At 42.0% G+C, this 19,022-nt stretch overlaps 1 protein-coding gene across 4 annotated transcripts in view; it reads right to left on the minus strand.

The window, feature by feature from the left end:
* pou2f2a (POU class 2 homeobox 2a) overlaps window positions 1-19,022 on the minus strand; it is a 38,014-nt gene that overhangs the window by 9,912 nt on the left and 9,080 nt on the right. Inside the window, exon 13 of one of the 4 annotated variants that reach the window (XM_084563556.1) lies at window positions 15,565-18,181. The exons of 2 other annotated variants lie outside the window; for them this stretch is intronic. In XM_084563556.1, the coding sequence (XP_084419682.1) occupies window positions 17,790-18,181 (392 nt within the window). In that variant the 3' untranslated portion in view covers window positions 15,565-17,789. Of the gene's footprint in view, window positions 1-15,564; window positions 18,182-19,022 lie in introns of those variants that run through there. One more of the 4 variants, XM_084563557.1, reaches the window with a different exon arrangement.

The following is a 19,022-nucleotide window of genomic DNA, read 5'->3' on the forward strand; positions in this document are numbered from 1 at the left end:
TGACCTTAGACTCGTCCAGTTTCTTAGTCATAAGCAAGATTTCCTTATTCCGGCCTTCTAATTCCTTATTCACCGTATTTATCTTTCCTTCCAGATGCTTACACCTACTTCGGTTCTCAGCCCTAAAAGCAGACTTTTCGCTGTTTTGCTGTCCGATGGTGTCCTCCCTTTTTTGTATTTCTGCCTTTAAAGTCAAAACTTCAAATTCGGCATCAACCACGGTTTGATGAAGCACCTTTTTAAGGTTTTTCACCTCTTTTTCATAGTGGCTCTTCATTTTGGCAAAATCATTTTTTGCTTTGTCTTCCTGTTCTTGCAGTGACTTTGTTAGGTTTCCCTCCAGCCGACTGCATTTCTTTTGGGCCTTATTGAGCTCTGTGGTAGCTAACTGAAGCTGCTCACTCAGTTCTTTCACAGTTTTTTTGCTTTCTCTCTTACATTGATTTAACTGTGTTTGCAGATCGAGGGTGATGCGATCTTCATTCTGCTGGCACTGTAAAGTCTGGAGGGCAGTATTATGGTCTTTCTCTTTCGTTTTTAAGGCGTTAGTCAGCTCCTCCTCCCTTTTTTTGCTCTCTTTATTCTGTGCCTTGAGACTGACGTTTTCCTCCTTAAGCTCTTCTATTTCACATCTTAGAGATGTAATGGTTTCTGTCCATACTTTCTGGTCTGTGTCAAGTATTTCTTTGAGCCTGTCCAGCTGGTGCTTGAGGATTTTGTTGTCTTTCTCCATCGGTCCTTCTTCTTGTCGCTGTTTTAACTATGGCTGAATAATGTCCTTACAGTTTTATGTATCTGTCGTACAATTTATCCTTACCTGGCTATGAACTGAAACGAATCACAAGTCTGTCGCAGCTTGACTGGCTAAGATCAGATCAAAGCCAGTCATCCCCGTTGCTATGCAACATATTCAAATGTAAACACGTGGTCATGTGACCTGCCTCTAACAAGTGTTGCTGTTCTTTTTATATCAATAACACTTGCATTACTGTACAGTTGGTATTATTTAATTTAAAATTATATATATTTGTTTATGTTTTATGTATATATAAACTCTGACCTCGTCAAGACAAACCGCCATCTTTATTTTTACCTATACGTGGAAGCGGCTGCGGCTACTTTCACTAGCTAGATGTGGGTCATAACAACGGAAAAACATGGAAGAAAAGCGAAAGAAAACTTACAATTTTCACAATGAGTGGGAAGATGCGTACATTTTTTTTTTACCGCAGTTAAAAAAAAAAACATGTGCATGTCTTGTTTATGGGGTTGCTATGGCAACAGCAAAGCGAGAGAAGCTTCAGTTCAGTACGTGACAGACTAGCTTCCATGCTAGCTGCTAACAACCCGCCTGGCAGCGCACTACGGGAGGAAAAAGCCCGTGAGTTAAAGGCAGTGCATTTACAGGAGGCCGGCGAAGAAGTCAAAAGATCAATCAAAGACCAATCACAGCTCTCTCTACATTTCGGTGTCGCCGTAGCTACGCCGTCAAATTGATGCAGAAGCCTGAACCGCCTCATTACAGCTTTTGCCACCCCCATCTCTAAATGTTCGTCTGAGAGTCTACAGTATTAAGTCACCGCTTCATTTTACTGCAGTATGTAAAACTGTAAGCTTCATGAATTCATTTTTCATTCATCAGAGGCGACAAGACTCTTTTTACCATACCAGACTGTGTCAAGGTCAGTGACCCCATGTCACTTACAAGCGACCCCAGAGATTTACGGCCCCCTGGAACAATACCATTACTTGCTCACACACTTTCTATGGTTTAAGTAATAATTATACCATAAAAAAAATCGATGTATTATTGGTTAGTTGTTACACAGCATAACTGCACTAATAGTTCTTCAAAGCTAAAACAGTTCCTTACTTTACCTGAAGGTTAACCGATGGTGGAAGGTGGGAAACCTTAAAAGGGAGCCTCATCAAACTGTGGATTTGATGTGGTGACTTTACACACAGATGTAGAAACAAAGAAGGCGTACAGCCATCGAACAGCGAAAGGGCTTCGGTTAGAGCTGAGAGCCAAAGTAAGGGCAGGCAGTTGGAAGAAAAGATAAAAACATAGAATAAGGAATTAATTAGTGTACTTAATGAAATGGAAAGTCAGTGTAATTTGTGAATAATTAATTTAAACCATTTTGAACCATTTGATCTCTTGCAAATATACCACTTGATAAAATTTCCCCACTGTGGGATACATTAAAGGATTATCTTATCATATTTTAATTGTCTTAGTAGCTGAATATAATGTTATGTGAGTTTTTTTATTTGAGAAGTTGGTGGAGATCAAACGGGACTAAAGGAAGAGAGATAATAGCTGAACTCATGAGCAAAGTCGTGTACATAAAGTCCATCATGCGGAAGTAGTTGCCAGGTAACTGTTGGCGCCTAGCGACCACACAGGGTAACAGTTTAGCAAGCTAACGACAAGCTAATATAATGTAAGAAATACAAAGACTTCACAACAAATAAACTCAGAGCTTTCAGGAGGTGTTCACATGACTTGCTCTTGAAAGTTTGCTAAAATCTTAAAACTGTGCTAAAATGTTCACATGTTAGCAGCACGAACATTATTGTTCAGTTTGGTTTAAAAATCTGGTCTGCTTGAAGAATGTGAGCCTAAAATTCACTCTTAACTGATCTCCATTGTTTATCTGGGCTAACAACCTAGCTAGTAGCTAGTTAGCAACCTAGCTTTACCGGGGCGTTAAGCTACTAGCTAACTACAAAGTTAGTAACTAGCTTAACACCCAGTATTTACTGGGGCGTTAAGCTACTAGCTAACTACAAAGTTACTAACTAGCTTAACACCCAGTACTTACCTGGGTGTTAAGCTACTAGCTAACTACAAAGTTAGTAACTAGCTTAATACCCAGTATTTACATGGGTGTTAAGCTACTAGCTAACTATAAAGTTACTAACTAGCTTAACACCCAGTATTTACCTGGGTGGTAAGCTACTAGCTTACTAGCTTAGCTACTAGCAATCTAGCTAACTGGTTGCTAGAGAGTTAAATACGTGAGGTCAGCCTGTATGACTCTCAGTATAGTTGTCTTCTAAATCTCTGTTTTAGGTACCGATCTGTCAAGAAATACATACATAAAGATAATAATCCTTAAAAACACAAAAGAGTTACATCCCTCGCAGCTAATTTACAATGCTGTGAATTATTATTGTTGAATATCACCGTTTAAATCACTCTCAAATGTCATTTCGTAGCGAAACAGTATCTTATAATCTCGCAGTACTCGATTCGTGTGCGTTTACTGTCCGTTGACAGCAGAGACAGAAACCTAAGTAAAAGTCGACGATGCTAACAGGCCAATGAAAACACTAAGTAGGTGCTTAGAGTCGCTTTGTGTTGATTTAAACGTCTGTGGCTTGGATGTAAAGCTAAAGGCTCAGGGGTGTTTTTCCTTCAAGCGACTCTTCATCTCCAGACGCTTTCTCTTCGGTTTGCTGCGATTCAGCGGCACATTTATCTCTCTTTCTTTCCCTTCCTTCACTTCCCCTTTCTTCTTTTTCCTCCTCTGGATCTGCTCTTCGTCACTTCGTCCCGTTTCCTTTTCTGCACGTGTTGTCGCTGACGGGAAACCAGATCTGAGATTCAGCAGCCTCCTCTTCCTCCATCCTCCCTGTCCTTATTGTTTAATGTATATGTTCACACTGACATGTATAGTCTACTGTCTTGTATTATGCAGACATGTGAGGCCCTGTTGCATGTCAGCACCTGTCTATACCTGTTGCTCTTTTTTTAGCCTCTCGGGACGTATGTTTTGTTTGAGACCCTGAAATAATCTCATCACAGTGAAGGTTTGGCTGCTGTTTTTTCCCCCTCTTCTCTCTATCTCTATTTATGGTTTTGGCTGTGAGCTGTCACTCTCTGATCCAGAGCAGCAGACTTGCGGCTTAGAGTTGCGTTTAAACTCTCTGACGGTCGACCAACAGACAAATCGGTTGTCGATATGATCGAGTCTGTGACCTTTCAGTTAGAAGACGCTCCCTCTGTCCGCGGGCCGATCCTGCCACCGACAATTAGGATGATTTCTCCCACTCTTGTGCAGTCAGAAGTCGCTCCGTCAGCTCAGTGATGTCTAGAATATAAAATATCAGATGTTGGGTTAGGGCAGGGTGGAGAGCGGCGGGCTTGGCTGCACACAGTTACGCTCGGATGGGTTTGGACGGAGTCTGAGTTTGTCTGAGTCGGGTTGAGATTGGCTGGCACCGTGTTTGTGTAGGTCTGGCTGGGTTTGGCGCCGCTGGCTGGGTGTGAAGCAGCCTATAGGCCCCTGCAGTATGCTGGAGTCCTGCTCTTTTTGGCTCGAGTTGATGGCAACAGACATCACACCAGCGCCGCGGTGATCAGCCAGCCCCGACTACACCAGCCATCCAGTCGACCGCAAGCAGCCGGCCACCTACCACACATCCCCAGCGCGCAGTTTGGTTTCTATAGCTACAAGAGGGACTGTGTGCATCACCGCGGTTACCAGAGGACGTTGTGTCTGGAGGTGTCTGAACCTCGGGGAGACAGTCGAACGGCAGACGCACATGTGGTGTTTTTTCTCGTCCATCTTGCGTTTTCGGGCACGTGTTCTAAGGCAGAGACACGGAGGCTGAGGGGAACGTCAGGAGGCCACTTCACACCAGCTTCATCCATGCTGACAGTCTGGAGGGGAGACGCCCAATCCGAGGGTTCAGAAACCGACGTTTGGTAGAATCTGGAGTTCACGGGATTTCTGTGAAACTCATCAAACATGAGGAGTGGAGGAAAGTGGCAAAATACATTTACTGAAGAGAAGGAGATTGTACTTGCCCCACTATGTGTACTACTACTACTGCACGGCAGTATTCTGACAGCTGCAGTCACTTATGTATATCATAATAGGCTTAAAACACTATTAAAATACTAGATTAAAAGTTTAAACCAGTGTTTTCACCTTTAAACACTTCTGACGGGACTTAGAGGGAAATTACCGTTTTTTTACAACTTGGATCTTATTTCTGGCACAAAATCCGTTCGTTCACTCACCCATATAACTTTGGTGTCATTTGGAGTCGTTCAGAAGATATTTAGATCCAGCGGAGCGCCGCGAAACGCAGCCTCTAAATAACGCAGCCTCTAAATAACGCATTATCTGCTGCCAAACTCGTTCATTTCACCAATATTTTGTTATGATACGCTAGTGCTATTCCCCGTTGAGCCCGGAGTTACCTGCTATCTATTCGCGGACGTGCAGCAGTTTGTTGTTCTTTGAGTTTCGGTGCCCCAGTCACTCAGACTATATGGTTATACGCGGCGCTCCGCTGGATCTAAATATCTTCTGAACGACTCTAAATGATACCAAAGTTGTTATATGGGTGAGTAAACAACCGTATTTTATGCCAGAATTAAGGTCCAGGTTGTAAAAAACGGCGCTTCATCCATAAAAAGATTGCAGATTTACATTGGTATACCTTCATCACATGAATATCTAATGTTTTAAAAGCTGACTATGTAGTAGCCACATTTCAGTTCCACCACCTGAACATACAGTTACGTCTGTGTACGTTTAGAAAATAGTGGTGAAAAGTAACAAACAGGAAGTTGTGGAAAGAGCGCGGTGGTGCTTATATAAAAGAAAATGTCCTACCTGAGCAAACATTATGAATCTACAATTTTCTGAACATATAGGGCCAAAAAGCAATAATGGAGGGAACGGTCTCGGGTGGATGGATGGGCCAACAAAACACTGGACTTTGACATAAGAGGACAATTTTTGTGACCAAAAAAAAAAAAAAAAGTAAAAAATCATCCTACTTATTCCAAAGCTACTTGTTTATTAGTTTTCACAATGCTCCAAACATATATGGACCTAACTCTATTTACCAACTCATTGGATGGGCCCATTCCTTAGGTTGAGAACTGCTGGTCCTTAATATTTCAGATTAAAATCAGCTCCGCCTCAACCTCAAAACGCTTTGTACACACGGAGGCATCGATACCAGGAAATAACCGCGTAACGGATGATGTTGTATCAGCCACAGCGACTGTTTGACTCTCACGAAGTGTCACCACACGTAGCATATAATGTCTAAGCAAATAAAGAATCAACAGTCCGGTTCATTAGATCTGTTTGCCCAGTCATTTCAATATTCATTCAAAATAACCCAAACCAGTGTGACATGTTTGTACTGGTTGTGCGGCGCAGACCGTTAAACTGTAGACGAGGAATTTACATGTGAAACGTAGCGAAGCACAGCAGCTGCTGTTCCTGCCCCATTCAAAACAAGGAACATTTATATCTATTAAAGCCTAGAAAGCTTCTTTACCGCAGCACTGAAGCAGAGGAACTTGAGGAAGTAGGGCCTAATTCACAGTGACTCATTTGAAAATTAACATCAAAGGTTTACAGGATTCCTATGCTTCAGGGTGATTTTATAATCAGAAGAGTAATGTTTAAAGGGGCGTTTTTTACAACCTGGATCTTATTTCTGGCGTAAAATACAATTGTTTACTCACCCATATAACTTTGGTGTCAGTTGGAGTCGTTCAGACGATATTTACATCCGCATATATCCATATAGTGGGAGTGACTGGGGCACCGAAATGCAGTTTCTAAATATGAGTTACCTGTTTTCTATTCGTGGACGTGCAACTCCGAACTCAACGGGGAATAGCACTAGCATATATTAACAAAATATTGGTGAAATGAACGAGTTTCGTGGCAGATAACGTGTTATTTAGAGGCTGTGTCTCGGTGCCCCAGTCACTCCCATTATATGGATATACACAGATATAAATATCGTCCGAACGACTCCAAATGACACCAAAGTTATATGGGTGGGTAAACGATCGTATTTTATGCCAGAAATAAGGTCCAGGCTGTAAAAAAACGGTAATTCCCCTTTAAATATTAGGTGTTTTGATTTTTTAAATCCTGCTACCGAGTCTTTTTCATTGTCAATTCTGCCATATGTGCAGCACTAACAGAGGATCATGTTACTCGAAGACCCGTCATGCAACAAGTTAAACACTAACACAAAAACTACAAACATCTGAGATAAAATATATATGTAAGTATCAAAACTGACAGATTAACAGATTAAAATGTCACGATCTCTCGGTCAAGATTCTTTCTGCACCTGATTTACAGAGCAACGTGGACATGAAATATTGCCCTTCCAAGGCTTTTCTTTCACTCATGATGCAGAACTCGTGCTAAAATACATCTCTCACTGCCTCCTTAGTAACGTTAAATTGAATGCCACTAAAATACACTTAATTTCCGCATATCTACTGATCTAAACTGAATAAACTAGGAGCAAATGAGAGTCCTTCCAGAGGCCAGACGGGGCTGAGCGTGCTGCTCAGGCCTCCTTTAAGAAAGAAAGAGTTTAATCTTTTTGTAGTGAGGCAGCGCCACCTCGTGGGATAGAAGAGTGTTCATCTGAATTCAAAGGGGCAAAGGGATTCACATAATATGTTGTGTCTCCAGCTGCTCAATTGGAAAAATATATAATATATAAATAGAAATTTTTACAGTATTTGTTTGTGCTTTTGCTATTTTTAATTGTATATATTTTTTAGGGGGTTTGTGTATTATTGTGTCCCAGGAAACATGCTTAATTTTGCAAAAATATGAATTTACTGCGACGAGGAAACTGATTATTATACTATTATACTACTAGTACTGCTTTTTCTTTGCTCTGTTACCCCGACAACGCGACATTCGGCCTCAGCTCCACGGTCAGACCAGCGCTGCCCCGACGTTCGAGGCCGCTTCACACCTGGTATTTCGTTTTCCAAACATTTGGCTCGTTCACATCTGGCACGCAGAGGGTGTAAAGGTGCAAACACAGAGGCTCATTTATGGTTTACAGAGCATGGGAGTGAGGGAGAAAGAGACAGGGTTGTTTGCAGGGTAGCATGGCTGAAGCTGCTCCTCTGGGACCTGTGTGGGTTACAACATGCTGGTTCCCAGAAGAGAGACTGGGACTGACTGGAAACACACAGAGAGAAAGAGAGAGAGAGAGGGAGGGAGAGAGACCAGGCCACCCAGATCTGAACCACCCAGGACCAATAGTAGCATCATTATTTCATGACATCAATTCATGTGGGAAGCGGCTGAATGTCAAAACGACACAGAAGCCTCATATCTGCCTTTTATTTCACCACAGCTGGCGGCCGACGGGAAAAAATGTTTCACAAGACCGAGACAAACTAAATATCATACAGATGGAGAGGATTGAAGGTTAAATCGTGATGCTAAAAAAAGATATCTCTTTTTTTTCAAGGTTACTATTTTACTCGACACAAGAAATTTGACCCAGAGAGTCTCTGTTAGTGCTGGACAGAGAACTGACGCTCCAGTTTTTACCCTGAAGCCGAATTTGTATCTGGACTCGTGTGATTTACAGTCGAAAAGGGGGGGAGAAGGCGTGAGGATTATGGTTTGGCTGATCTGCGACATTACAAACCTTCATACAACCCCCGGATTCTGCTCATGAAAAACAGATGAGGAGAAGCACGTTCAGAGGATTTTTAGAAAGCAAGTTCAATCTCAGTTCCCTAAACAACAAGAGCAACAACACACTTTAAGGCTCCAGCAGCTGCATGGTGGACGACCGAGCTGCTACCGGGCAGCAGTAAGCTGTGAACGTGTGCGGGGGGGGGGCGCCGCTAGAGAAACCTGGCAGAGTGAATATCAATAATCCATGGCAGGTTGCAGGGCTCCTGTCCTATCCTGCTCTCATCACCTTGAATGATTCAGGGGTTTCCCTCCCCGGCGGCAGCCCTCAACACGTGCAACTGCGAGAATGTGCAAATGTGGTCGGGGAGGAAAAAAAAAACAAAAAAAAACATTCTCATGTGTCAGCAACTCTCAGCAAACCAAAAAAATGTGAGAGGACTAAGAAAGAGGCGGATGCTCTCAGCAGAAAGTTCTTGTTTTGATGCGGCAGACGAGACTGAATTAGATATTTGTTTTCTGTAGCTCATTGTCAGGAATGCCCGCACAGTAAGGTCAGCACGGAGCACGCTGGTCCACACAGTGCACCGGCGAATCAATGGACGCCGGGAGATTTAGCTTCGCGCCGCTTCCACCCGACACCGGACTCCTCAGCCTGTTAGTGCAGCTCGTTTAAAAGGAGAAAACACCGAAAAGTATCGACTTTATCAACAAATAAATTATTGGTGATGAGAGAAACAAACACTTTTGGTTTAAAACTGAACCGGCCGAGGTTTTGAAATCGATCGGTTTTACGTTGGCAAAAGTTTGTGGACACGCAAGAAACATATCCTAAACCATGTAATCACTGGTTTAGGATATGTCCTTTAATTCACACATAAAACAACTGACTAGGAATGACTTCTAACACCTGCGTTATACCGATCAGACACAACATTATGACCACCTTCCTAACATTGTGTAGGTCTCCCTTGTGGTGACTCATCAGAGAATAGACATGGGCCTTCTGAGGGTGTCCTGTGGTGTCTGGTGGGGGCCTTTGAGGGGAGGGTCCTCTGTGGATCATCCCACAGATACTTGATCAGTTTAGGATCTAGTGAATTTGGAGGCCAGGTCAACATCTTGTGCTGTTCTTCATGTTTTTGAGTTTGAGTTGCTCCTAAAGCTGCATCCTGCTGGGGATGACTGCTGCCATCAAGGAGTGTCATTGCTATGGGGTGGGGGTGTCTGGTCTGGTCTAGGTGGGTGCTACATGTCTAAGTAACATCCACACCAATGAATGCCAGGTCCAGAAGTTCCCCAGCAGAACACTGAACTGTCACAAGATGGTCGATGTTGTTTACTTCTCCTGTCAGTGGTCATAATGTTGTGGCTGTTGAGTCTTGTGCCACCACTTAAGATCCAGTCCCAGTTTCCCAGGATGCGTTTGTGTTCACACTACTAAAGGAAAGTGTTCAAATGTGGTCCTCAATGCATCTCAGGTGTGTTCTCAACTTTACTCTCACTCAGGATGTTTTGTTTTTTAGCTCCAGCGTCAAACCCTTACATAGAGGATAACTGTACGTTTCCATTTATCCACATTCATTCACTCATTTTGCAGCATTTTTACGAAGTCATACTCATTTTTTGTTCTCACGTAGACACAAAAACTGAACCAGCGACAACAAAGACACGGGAGATTTTGACTTTGGTCTAAATTCGCACTTTATTTCTAACACTTACAGGTTTGTTCTGTCCCCGTTTCCCTGGCCCCCCAAAACAACAGGCACACAGATAGCGATGAGTCAAGGGACAGTAGAGAACAGTTTCAAACCCAAACGTTTCCAACAGAATCAGGTTATAGAATCAACTCAGACAGAGAGAGCCTCGAGGTCGAAAAACAGCATATCGTTATAAGCGTACTTCAAAAGAGAAATCAAATTAAAAAGGACCCAAGTAACAGATACTAAAGCTCACAGAGTAGTGGTGTTTGTTTCGTCTTTTATGTTCACCACCACCACCGTCGTCATCATCATCATCATCATCATCACCACCATCACCATTAGGCTATATTAAAGAACACTTTTGGAGTTTACATCATAAAATCGTGGGAGTCGTACAATGCAGAGAGAAAGGAAAATCAACGTGAGGAGATACAGTGGAGCTCTTTGGTTTTCACTATTGAGGTTTTTTCTTCTTCTTCTTTAGCAGTAAAATCTATCTTTGCTGTCCTCTTAACCTTTGGATTTAAGCTGCGTTGTAGAAAAAATAGAAAGGAAAACGTTTTCTTTAAAATTTCTCCTTAAAATAAATCAATAATAATAATAATAATAATATTACGGGGCAAACAATACTGACTGAAGTTATTCTCTCATTTATTTTTACTCTGTCTGGTAGTAGCTATTACATCTTATGTGTTCTCAAGGCCAAAGAAAAAAGAAAGTATTTTATATTATTTTTTTCACGGTGACTTGAGCAGAGTAGTAAAATTAACATTCACAGCCACAGAAGAACTACAGTAGAAAACGGCCGAGGCCTGAAGTGCTCTTATTATCTGACAGTGTTTTTTTTTTTTTTTATTATCATATGAACGTCAGGCGCTGGATATCCTTAATTTTTAAATCAGTTGCAGTCCCTAACAAGAATCCTGAATGCTTATATACACATGAATGACCGTGTGAGTGTGTGTGTGTGTGTGTGTGTGTGTTGTGTTTGTAGCGTAGCGTCTCAGTGCGGCGGGGTTTTAACTTTGGTATCATTCTCTGTCCACCGCAGCCGAGTCCGACTACACAGGCACACATACAGACAGAGCTGCACCGCTGCTGGAGCAAATAATACAAACACGCAAAACATGAATTCAAATCAAAATAATAGAAATGTTTAGAAATATAAAGTTCAGTTTGACGCCCGCGCAGGTTTTCGAGCTCCGCGCGGGATTTTCAACACGCTAAAAACATAAATTAACATTTAGATTTCAAGTAAAACAAAAAAAAAAAAAACTTCACTCCGACAGCAGTGATGAATATACACACACCTCCCTCGCTGCAAAACACAGCCCCACCCTCAGCGTTTCACCGAGCATGGCGGCTTGCTCTGTAGGTTAAAGCCATAAGAACGTCTGGTTAATGAAAATCTTTGCTTTTTCCTTCTTCGAGCCAACTTGCTAGGGCCAGTTTTCACATCCCTCTCTCCTGAGTTCAGACGCGTCACGTCTTTTTTTATTTATTTAGTTATTTTTTATTTTTTACGTCATTAAAGCTTGAATGTCTTATTTGGTTTTCTCACGAGAGTATCAGAGGTATGAGTTGAAAAGCCCTCGACCTGAGGCGGCACGGAGGGAATCGGAAAGCTTTTAAAAGAGAGCAGAGGAGGAGACGTGAAGGGAGGAAATTCACACACGTTGGGTTTTTTAAAAAATAAAAACTGTGAGAAATGTGTCTGTCGTTGACCAGTTTAACCGGTTTGGACCTAATATTTCACAGTCAGATGGGTTTACTTTCCAATGACAGAGAGCGGGGCGGACTTGTTATGTGAAGCACCAGATACTGTACAACAACACAATCCACCTGGACTCAGGCAGCTAATATTAGCCAGTTTAAGTGTTTTACTAAATCAGGTTAAATTTGTTCTTTATGTGAAGACAGTCGCATATCTCGTCAATGAACACACAATGAGACAGTCCTCAAAGAAAAACTAGTAATGTCCAACTGACTCTGTAGGAAATATTAGGAGACAAAATAATAAAAGAAAAAGTTATGGAGGTATTAGACTGGTGTGGATGGACGGGCCAACAAAACACCAGCCCTAAACATAAATATTTAACAGGTCTTTTACTGAGTCAGGTAGCACTGTTTAAAAAGAACTATTGGTTTTGTATTAGTAACAAAGAATTTAGCGACATGTAATTCAGTCAAAGGGAATCATGAAGTCACTGTTAGCATTGCTAGCTTAACTAGAAACTATTTTAGCTAACCCATTCAGTAAACTTAACACGTAATCCTTCCCAGGTGTAACTATGACTTTGTTTTTATGATCGGAAAAATAGTTTTATCTTGTAGCATTCAGTTATGCTGATTCTTCGTTGCTAGCCGCTTAGTTTGACGTTATTAGCATAGTGTTTTGTAACGGCAGGTGGCTATATAGTGTTAGTGTTACAAAATGTAATTTTAAATCTTCAGTTCTAGACTTTTTAAATTGGATGTTCTCCGTCAGGTCAGACCGGTTGGTATATCTTTTACTTTCTTAGTCTGAACAGTTCATATATTAGCTTGGTAAATGCCCTTAGCTAGTGGCTAGCCGCCAGTGACTGGGTGAAAATACCATCAACGGCTAACCTGTACTTAATGACTACTATGTGTAATTTTAATTTAGTGATGTGTATGCAGTTTAAAAAACTTTTTTGTTACAGCTAATTTTAGACTGAGCTGGTGCTTGGTCTATCCCATTAGCTTTGTAACAGCTAGCAGCTAGCTGCCCATCACTGGGTGTCAATACTTAGTGTAATGACTACTTTGTGTAATATTAATTTAGCAACATGTACAAACTTTAAAAATAACTTTTGTGTTAAAGCTAATTTGAACTTTTGGATAAATGTTTGCTAATAAAGAGCTAACTCTTGGCCAGTTCAATTAGCTTTGTAGCAGCTAGCTGTGTGTCTAATCTCCGCTTAATGACTAGTTTGTGTAATTTCAGTTTAGTGACGTTTAAGTCTCCATCTAACAAATATTTGTGTTATAAGTTGGTTAAATGTTTAATGTCTGACTTTAACTGTCAATTTTAGCTGATGAAGAGCTAATGCTAACAGCTACACCTGACGAAATAATGCTGCTGAATCAATGCCACAGGAAAGCAAACCTCACAGACTGAATATTATAACGCAGTAACACACACAATCTATGTTTTGTTGTTTCAAAATAAAGATCGGTGAATTTGATTTAAAAACAAAAACAAGCTAATTTCCTCCGTCACAGTTTCCCTGCTACTTTTTCTCTCTGTCTCAGGTTACACAACAGTCTTTGAGTTTGTTTTTTTTCTTTGAAACATTCGTTTGGCATCTTCTCTTCTTGCTTCGATCTCAAGAACACCCCCCTCTCTGTGGATACAAGCCTCACAACAACCCCTGAAAAACTATTACAAAGATCCAGAAAGACTTAAATAGAATCCAATAAATACATAAATAAGGAATCAATAAATTAACAAGGTGAGAGACAAAGAGATTCATAAAATACAAACAGACTATCTCCCTCCCCACCCATCCCCAGAAAAAGCACACACCTCCCTCGTACAATAAATACAAATAATTTCTCCAACAAATAGCCCGGGAGAGAGTTTTAAAGCTTTTGGTTCTTAAAGTCATCGTCTTCGTTTGTCGTCTTCGTCGTCAAAGGATAAATAGTCCCAGCCTGTTTTTTTTTTTTATACATAAGCAACAAGTAAGAGCAGTTGAACATATAATCCTCCTACAAAACCTATAATGGATACATTCCCTCTAAAAGTGGACGTTAACAGCCTTTTAATCCCCCCATCCTCCCCTCCTCCCCTCCCCATATCATCTTAATCATTGGTTGCCTTCAGTATCTGTGTCCATTTACATACAAAACTCAACTCTGGTTTCAACCTGGGTCTTGTTTTTCCATCACACTGATCGATAATTGCTCAGCCTGTCAGTTCTAATCCAGATTTCAATATTAAACACAATATAATTCATAAAACTTGAATTTGCGTGACTAAACTATAACAAGAAACCGGTGTATTTCTCTTATTGTGTGTGGGAACTAAACAGAACTCCTTTGAAAGGTCTTCCTTTGTGGTGCGTTCAAGGAAAATCCTACATTTTCTTTCTTTTAATCTAAATTAACAAGGCAATTGGACTGTTTTTCATTTTTAAAAGATGTTTTCTTAGAGAAACAGAGCATGTGGACTCAGACATCATGTATCTGCCACTTACAGCTCAGTCTGAACTCGAGTCTGGAGTTTCTGGATGTTAGAAAACCATTAACTGAGCAGAGAAGATAACGCAATTTGAACAACATTGCAGGTGAGTATTGGGATGTTAGCTCGCTCTGGTCTTTCAGGCGTGCACCAACCACGGATGTTAAACTGAAGAAGGTCTTCAAGAAAACTCAAAACTAGTCCAGTCGCCTTTGTCTTAGATATACTTGAATGAAGGATTCAATGAAATGGGTAACGATCATGCTAATATCCTGTATTTAATTGTTAAAAAGTGGGAATTTACTTTGGATTTCATTATGGGTCATGTTTCCAATCAGAGCCATTTAGTTGTAAACAAATCCAACTCCATATCTCCCAGATGACGTGTACGACTACTGTTATTCTTCTGTCCATCACCGCACAAAGCCCCGCCCCTAATTATTTGATTGGCAGGAGCATCATCAGTTCCCAACGGAGAGACTCCAGACCAACTTCCTGTTTGTGTGAGGGAGAAGTTATTGCGTTTCCATCTCATTTTGATTTAAGAGTAGGCGTTCGGTGACTAGAGTTTGCTTTTGTGTGTAAAGCAGTGTTCAGGAATACAGGAGAAACTTGGTATGTGAGTATTTTTACTCTCTGACAAGAGATTATTCGTGTTTCAGAGCTTCTATAAAACATATTCTGAATCAGTATGACAAGAAAACATGACCAGGCTGAAAATGACCAGAGTTCGGCTTTAAACTGTCTAAAATCAGGCTGATATTGTTTTGTGTTTTACGGTTTGGTTTGTATGAAAGAGAGAAATCTTTCACACACACGCGCGCACACGCAGCCATTCACACACACTCGTACGACTTTGTGCATTGGTTTGGTTGTTCTATTTGGTTTGGTTGAACGTCTAAAAAGTTTTGGTTTTTCAGTTTTGGCTTTTTCACAACATTCTGGATCAACTTAAAAAAGAAAACTTATTTTTTTTGTTTGTTTTAAACCTTGGAAGCTACATTTTCACAGTTATTTCCAACCCATAAAACAAATAAAACTAATAAAAAAATTAAACCTGGAGCACAACCGAAGAGACGAGAAGATATGAAAGTAGGCAACGCGTCACCAAAAAACCCGCCCAGCCCAGCCCAGCCCAGCCCAGCCCAGCCCTCCCCTCCCCTCCCTCTATCCCGCTGCGTAAATAAGTAGAAAGCAATGAGACAAATCCATACATCAGGAACAGACACACTATGGAAAGCAAAGAACAAAAAATATATATATTCTCAGAGTCAGTTCGTTGAGGTTATCCCATATTTTATCCGTCCAGGAAAAAGAAAGCGAGAACAAAGCCGAGGTTTTCCGGCAGAGGGAGGCAGGGAGGGAACGATTTCCGTCTGTCGATACAAGAACAGCAATCACAGTTAAAGACGAACAGACAGACAGGGCCTTACTCACCCCTTTTCTCCCCCTGCCCTCCCCCTCTTTGTTTGTATTTGGTTTAGTTAGAGGTTCAGTCACTCGTACGTAACTAGTAGCAGTAGTAGTAGCTTTTGGTTTTGGGTTACTTTTTGGTTTTTTGGTCCGCTGCTCCCAGCGCACCTCCTCCTGCTCCTCTTCCTCCTTCTTCTTCCTCATCTTGCTTTTTCCCCCTGCAGCTTTTCATAGCTTTGGCTCCGACGCTCCTGATCGCTTCTCCTCTTCTTCTTGTTTCTTTTGGCCCTTTGATCTGATCTTTGGAGACAAAGGAGAGGGGCAGATGGGAGGGAGGGAGGGATGGATGGAGGGCAGGGGTTTTGGGGGCAGTAAGGGGAACGCCGGTGCTTCACCTCCTTTCTTTTGTTCATATTTTATTATTTCTTTTTTTTTTTGGTCTTTCTTTTGCTTGTAGTGTATATATACGTGTGTGTGTCTGTTATTTTCCCTTTGACACGGCTGAGGTTTTGTCTGGACACTCGTCTCCCGGGCGAATCCAGAGACAACGCAGCCAGAGGCGATGCTTTGGTATCCAAGAGTGACCGTCTAGCGGTAGATGAGCAGTCTGGAAGATGACGATGATGATGATGATGATGGTGCGTATGAGGGTGATTTAAAAAAAAAATCAAAACAATCAAAGAAGGCAAATAATAAGGAAAGAAAAAAGTCCACATCTTTGTAGGCAGTTTGAATACTGTTCAGTGTATATACTTTGGTTTGAGCAAACATTGAGGATGATGGTGATGATGATTCACTGCAGATCTTTCAGATAGACATTAGGAGCTAAGTAGCCCTCAAATATTTTCATTTTAACTTAAACAGACTTGGGTCAAAGTGAATTCATTTAGCACGTATGGTTGGTTTTATCCTATTTTGGTACCAGAAGGGTGGGTTTAACTTCACAGAAAGCCCAGGCCTTCATGGGAAAGCTTTTATTTTCGTACCACAGACTATATGCATTAGGATATAACCTGACATAGTTATTAAGAGTAGTAAACCCCACCCATCTGCTCCTCCGGGCTCATTAAAACAAACAAACTCTGTCCGTGGTAATGGTAAGGTGGGCTGATCACCGTAAAGCTGTAAAGAGAGAGGTAGATATCCTGCACGTGGGATCGGCTGTTAAACTGTAAGAAGTACCACAAAGAGCCATGAATACAAAATAATAGAAAAATAGACGCAGCTTCGTAAATCTTCAACGGAAAATGAAAAAAACGAACATGAAGTCCTGAGTGAAATGGGAAATGTTTGGCGTGACGTAGAATGAAACCGATCCTGGACGGATCAGGATGCAAGAGTCTTTTTGAACTAAAGCTTTTCTCTCCGTTTGTTGTTTTCTTGTCTTTGTTTTATGTTTTTTTTTGGTTTTCAGTATTTGGTATTTGGAGATTTTGGTTTACATCTTTCTAAGTGTGTGTCGCTCTTCTGGCATTTTTTCTTCTTCTTCTTCTTTGTTTTTTTTTTCAGATTTGGTTGCAACCACATGGCCTTCTGGGCTTGTTAAACAAGTCTTTTCTTTGCCTCCCATTTCTCACACACAGTTTCAGTTCTCATCCCTGCCCTCGCTGAGTTATTATTATTTTTTCTTCTTCTCCAGCCGTTAAAAAGCACGGTGTTCGTTTTCCGATGCCAAGCAAAAACACTCCTCAGTGCCACCTCTCCAGCTGTAGATCATTATTTGGTTTCAAATCCCACCCCCCCTTCGATCTGCAGTTCTCTCTATCCTCTCCATCCTCCCTCTCTCTTTGCTTCCTCCCCTCATCCGTCTGTGTATATTTTTGGCTTCAGAAGACTTCAGCGGGGAGACACAGAGAGAGAGAGACAAAATCAGAGATGGATCAGACAGAGAGATGGCTTTGGTTGAAAGGCGAGGTTGTAAATTTAGATTTTTAAAGCTCCTTTAACGCTTCCTCCTCTTCCTCTTCCTCCTCCTCGTCCTCTTTAAGGAATACTTTGGCTGTCAGTCAGGGATCACTCGGCCATGGCCCCTCCCAGGGGCGGCGGCGAGGCTTCGCTGAAGGAACAGAAAGAGGCGGGACTTGAACAAGGAGATGCGGACTCCTCTGGGCAGGAAGTCGGGCTCATGAGGTTGCTGGTGCCGGCGGGTGGAGATTGGGAGAAGGTGGCCCTTGGGACGCACCCACCAATGCCGCCGCCGCTGCTGCTGCTAACCAGTCCCATGCCGGGCGTGGAGGCTGTCGCCATGGAGCCGGTCACCATAGGGAGGAGGGTGGGGCGGTTGAGGAAGATAGAAGTGCGAAGGGAGTGGGGGACACCGGGACCCCCGTGTCCACCCAGGAGCATGTGACTCGCTGCTCCCTCGAGGCTGGAGATGGGCAGCTGACCGGTGCTGGCTGCCAGGGCTGCAAGAGAGAGACCGCAACAACCGAGGAAAGACAGAGGACAGACGGAATGAAAAGAAAAAGATTGACAGAAAGAAGGAGGAAGTTAAAAAGAGAAGTCAGTGAACACAGCAGACATCAGTCAAATAAAAACACATAAAGTCTGGATGGAGTTAATGAAGACGACGCAGCAGAGAGACGCAAAGTACAACTTTCTTAGGAATAAATCACTGATGAGGATGTGAAATTATTAAAGGAACATACACTGCCTGGCCAAAAAAGAAGTCGCCACCAGATTTATTTCCATCCAGTGTTGCATTCATTTTTCACCAAGATCTTGTATTGATGATGGGAGAGTCTGACCACTGCACAAAGCCTTCTCCAGCACATCCCAAAGATTCTCAATGGGGTTAAGGTCTGGACTCTGTGGTGGCCAATCCATGTCTGAAAATGATGTCTCATGCTCCCTGAACCACTCTTTCACAATCTGAGCCCCATGAATCCTGACATTGTCATCTTGGAATATGATCCATTGATGGAATAACCTGGTCTTTCAGTATATTCAGGTAGTCAGCTGACCTCATTCTTTGGGCAACATAATGTTGCTGAACCTAGACCTGAGCAACTGCAGCAACCCCAGATCATAGCACTGCCCCCACAGGCTTGTACAGTAGACACTAGGCATGATGGGTGCATCACTTCATCTGCCTCTCTTCTTACCCTGATGCCCCCATCACTCTGGAACAGGGTAAATCTGGACTCATCAGACCACATGACCTTCTTCCATTGCTCCAGAGTCCAATCTTTATGCTCCCTAGCAAATTGAAGCCTTTATTTTCCGGTTAGCCTCACTGATTAGTGG

This window comes from Chelon labrosus, assembly GCF_963514085.1.
Source record: "Chelon labrosus genome assembly, chromosome: 16".
Lineage (NCBI taxonomy): Eukaryota > Metazoa > Chordata > Actinopteri > Mugiliformes > Mugilidae > Chelon > Chelon labrosus.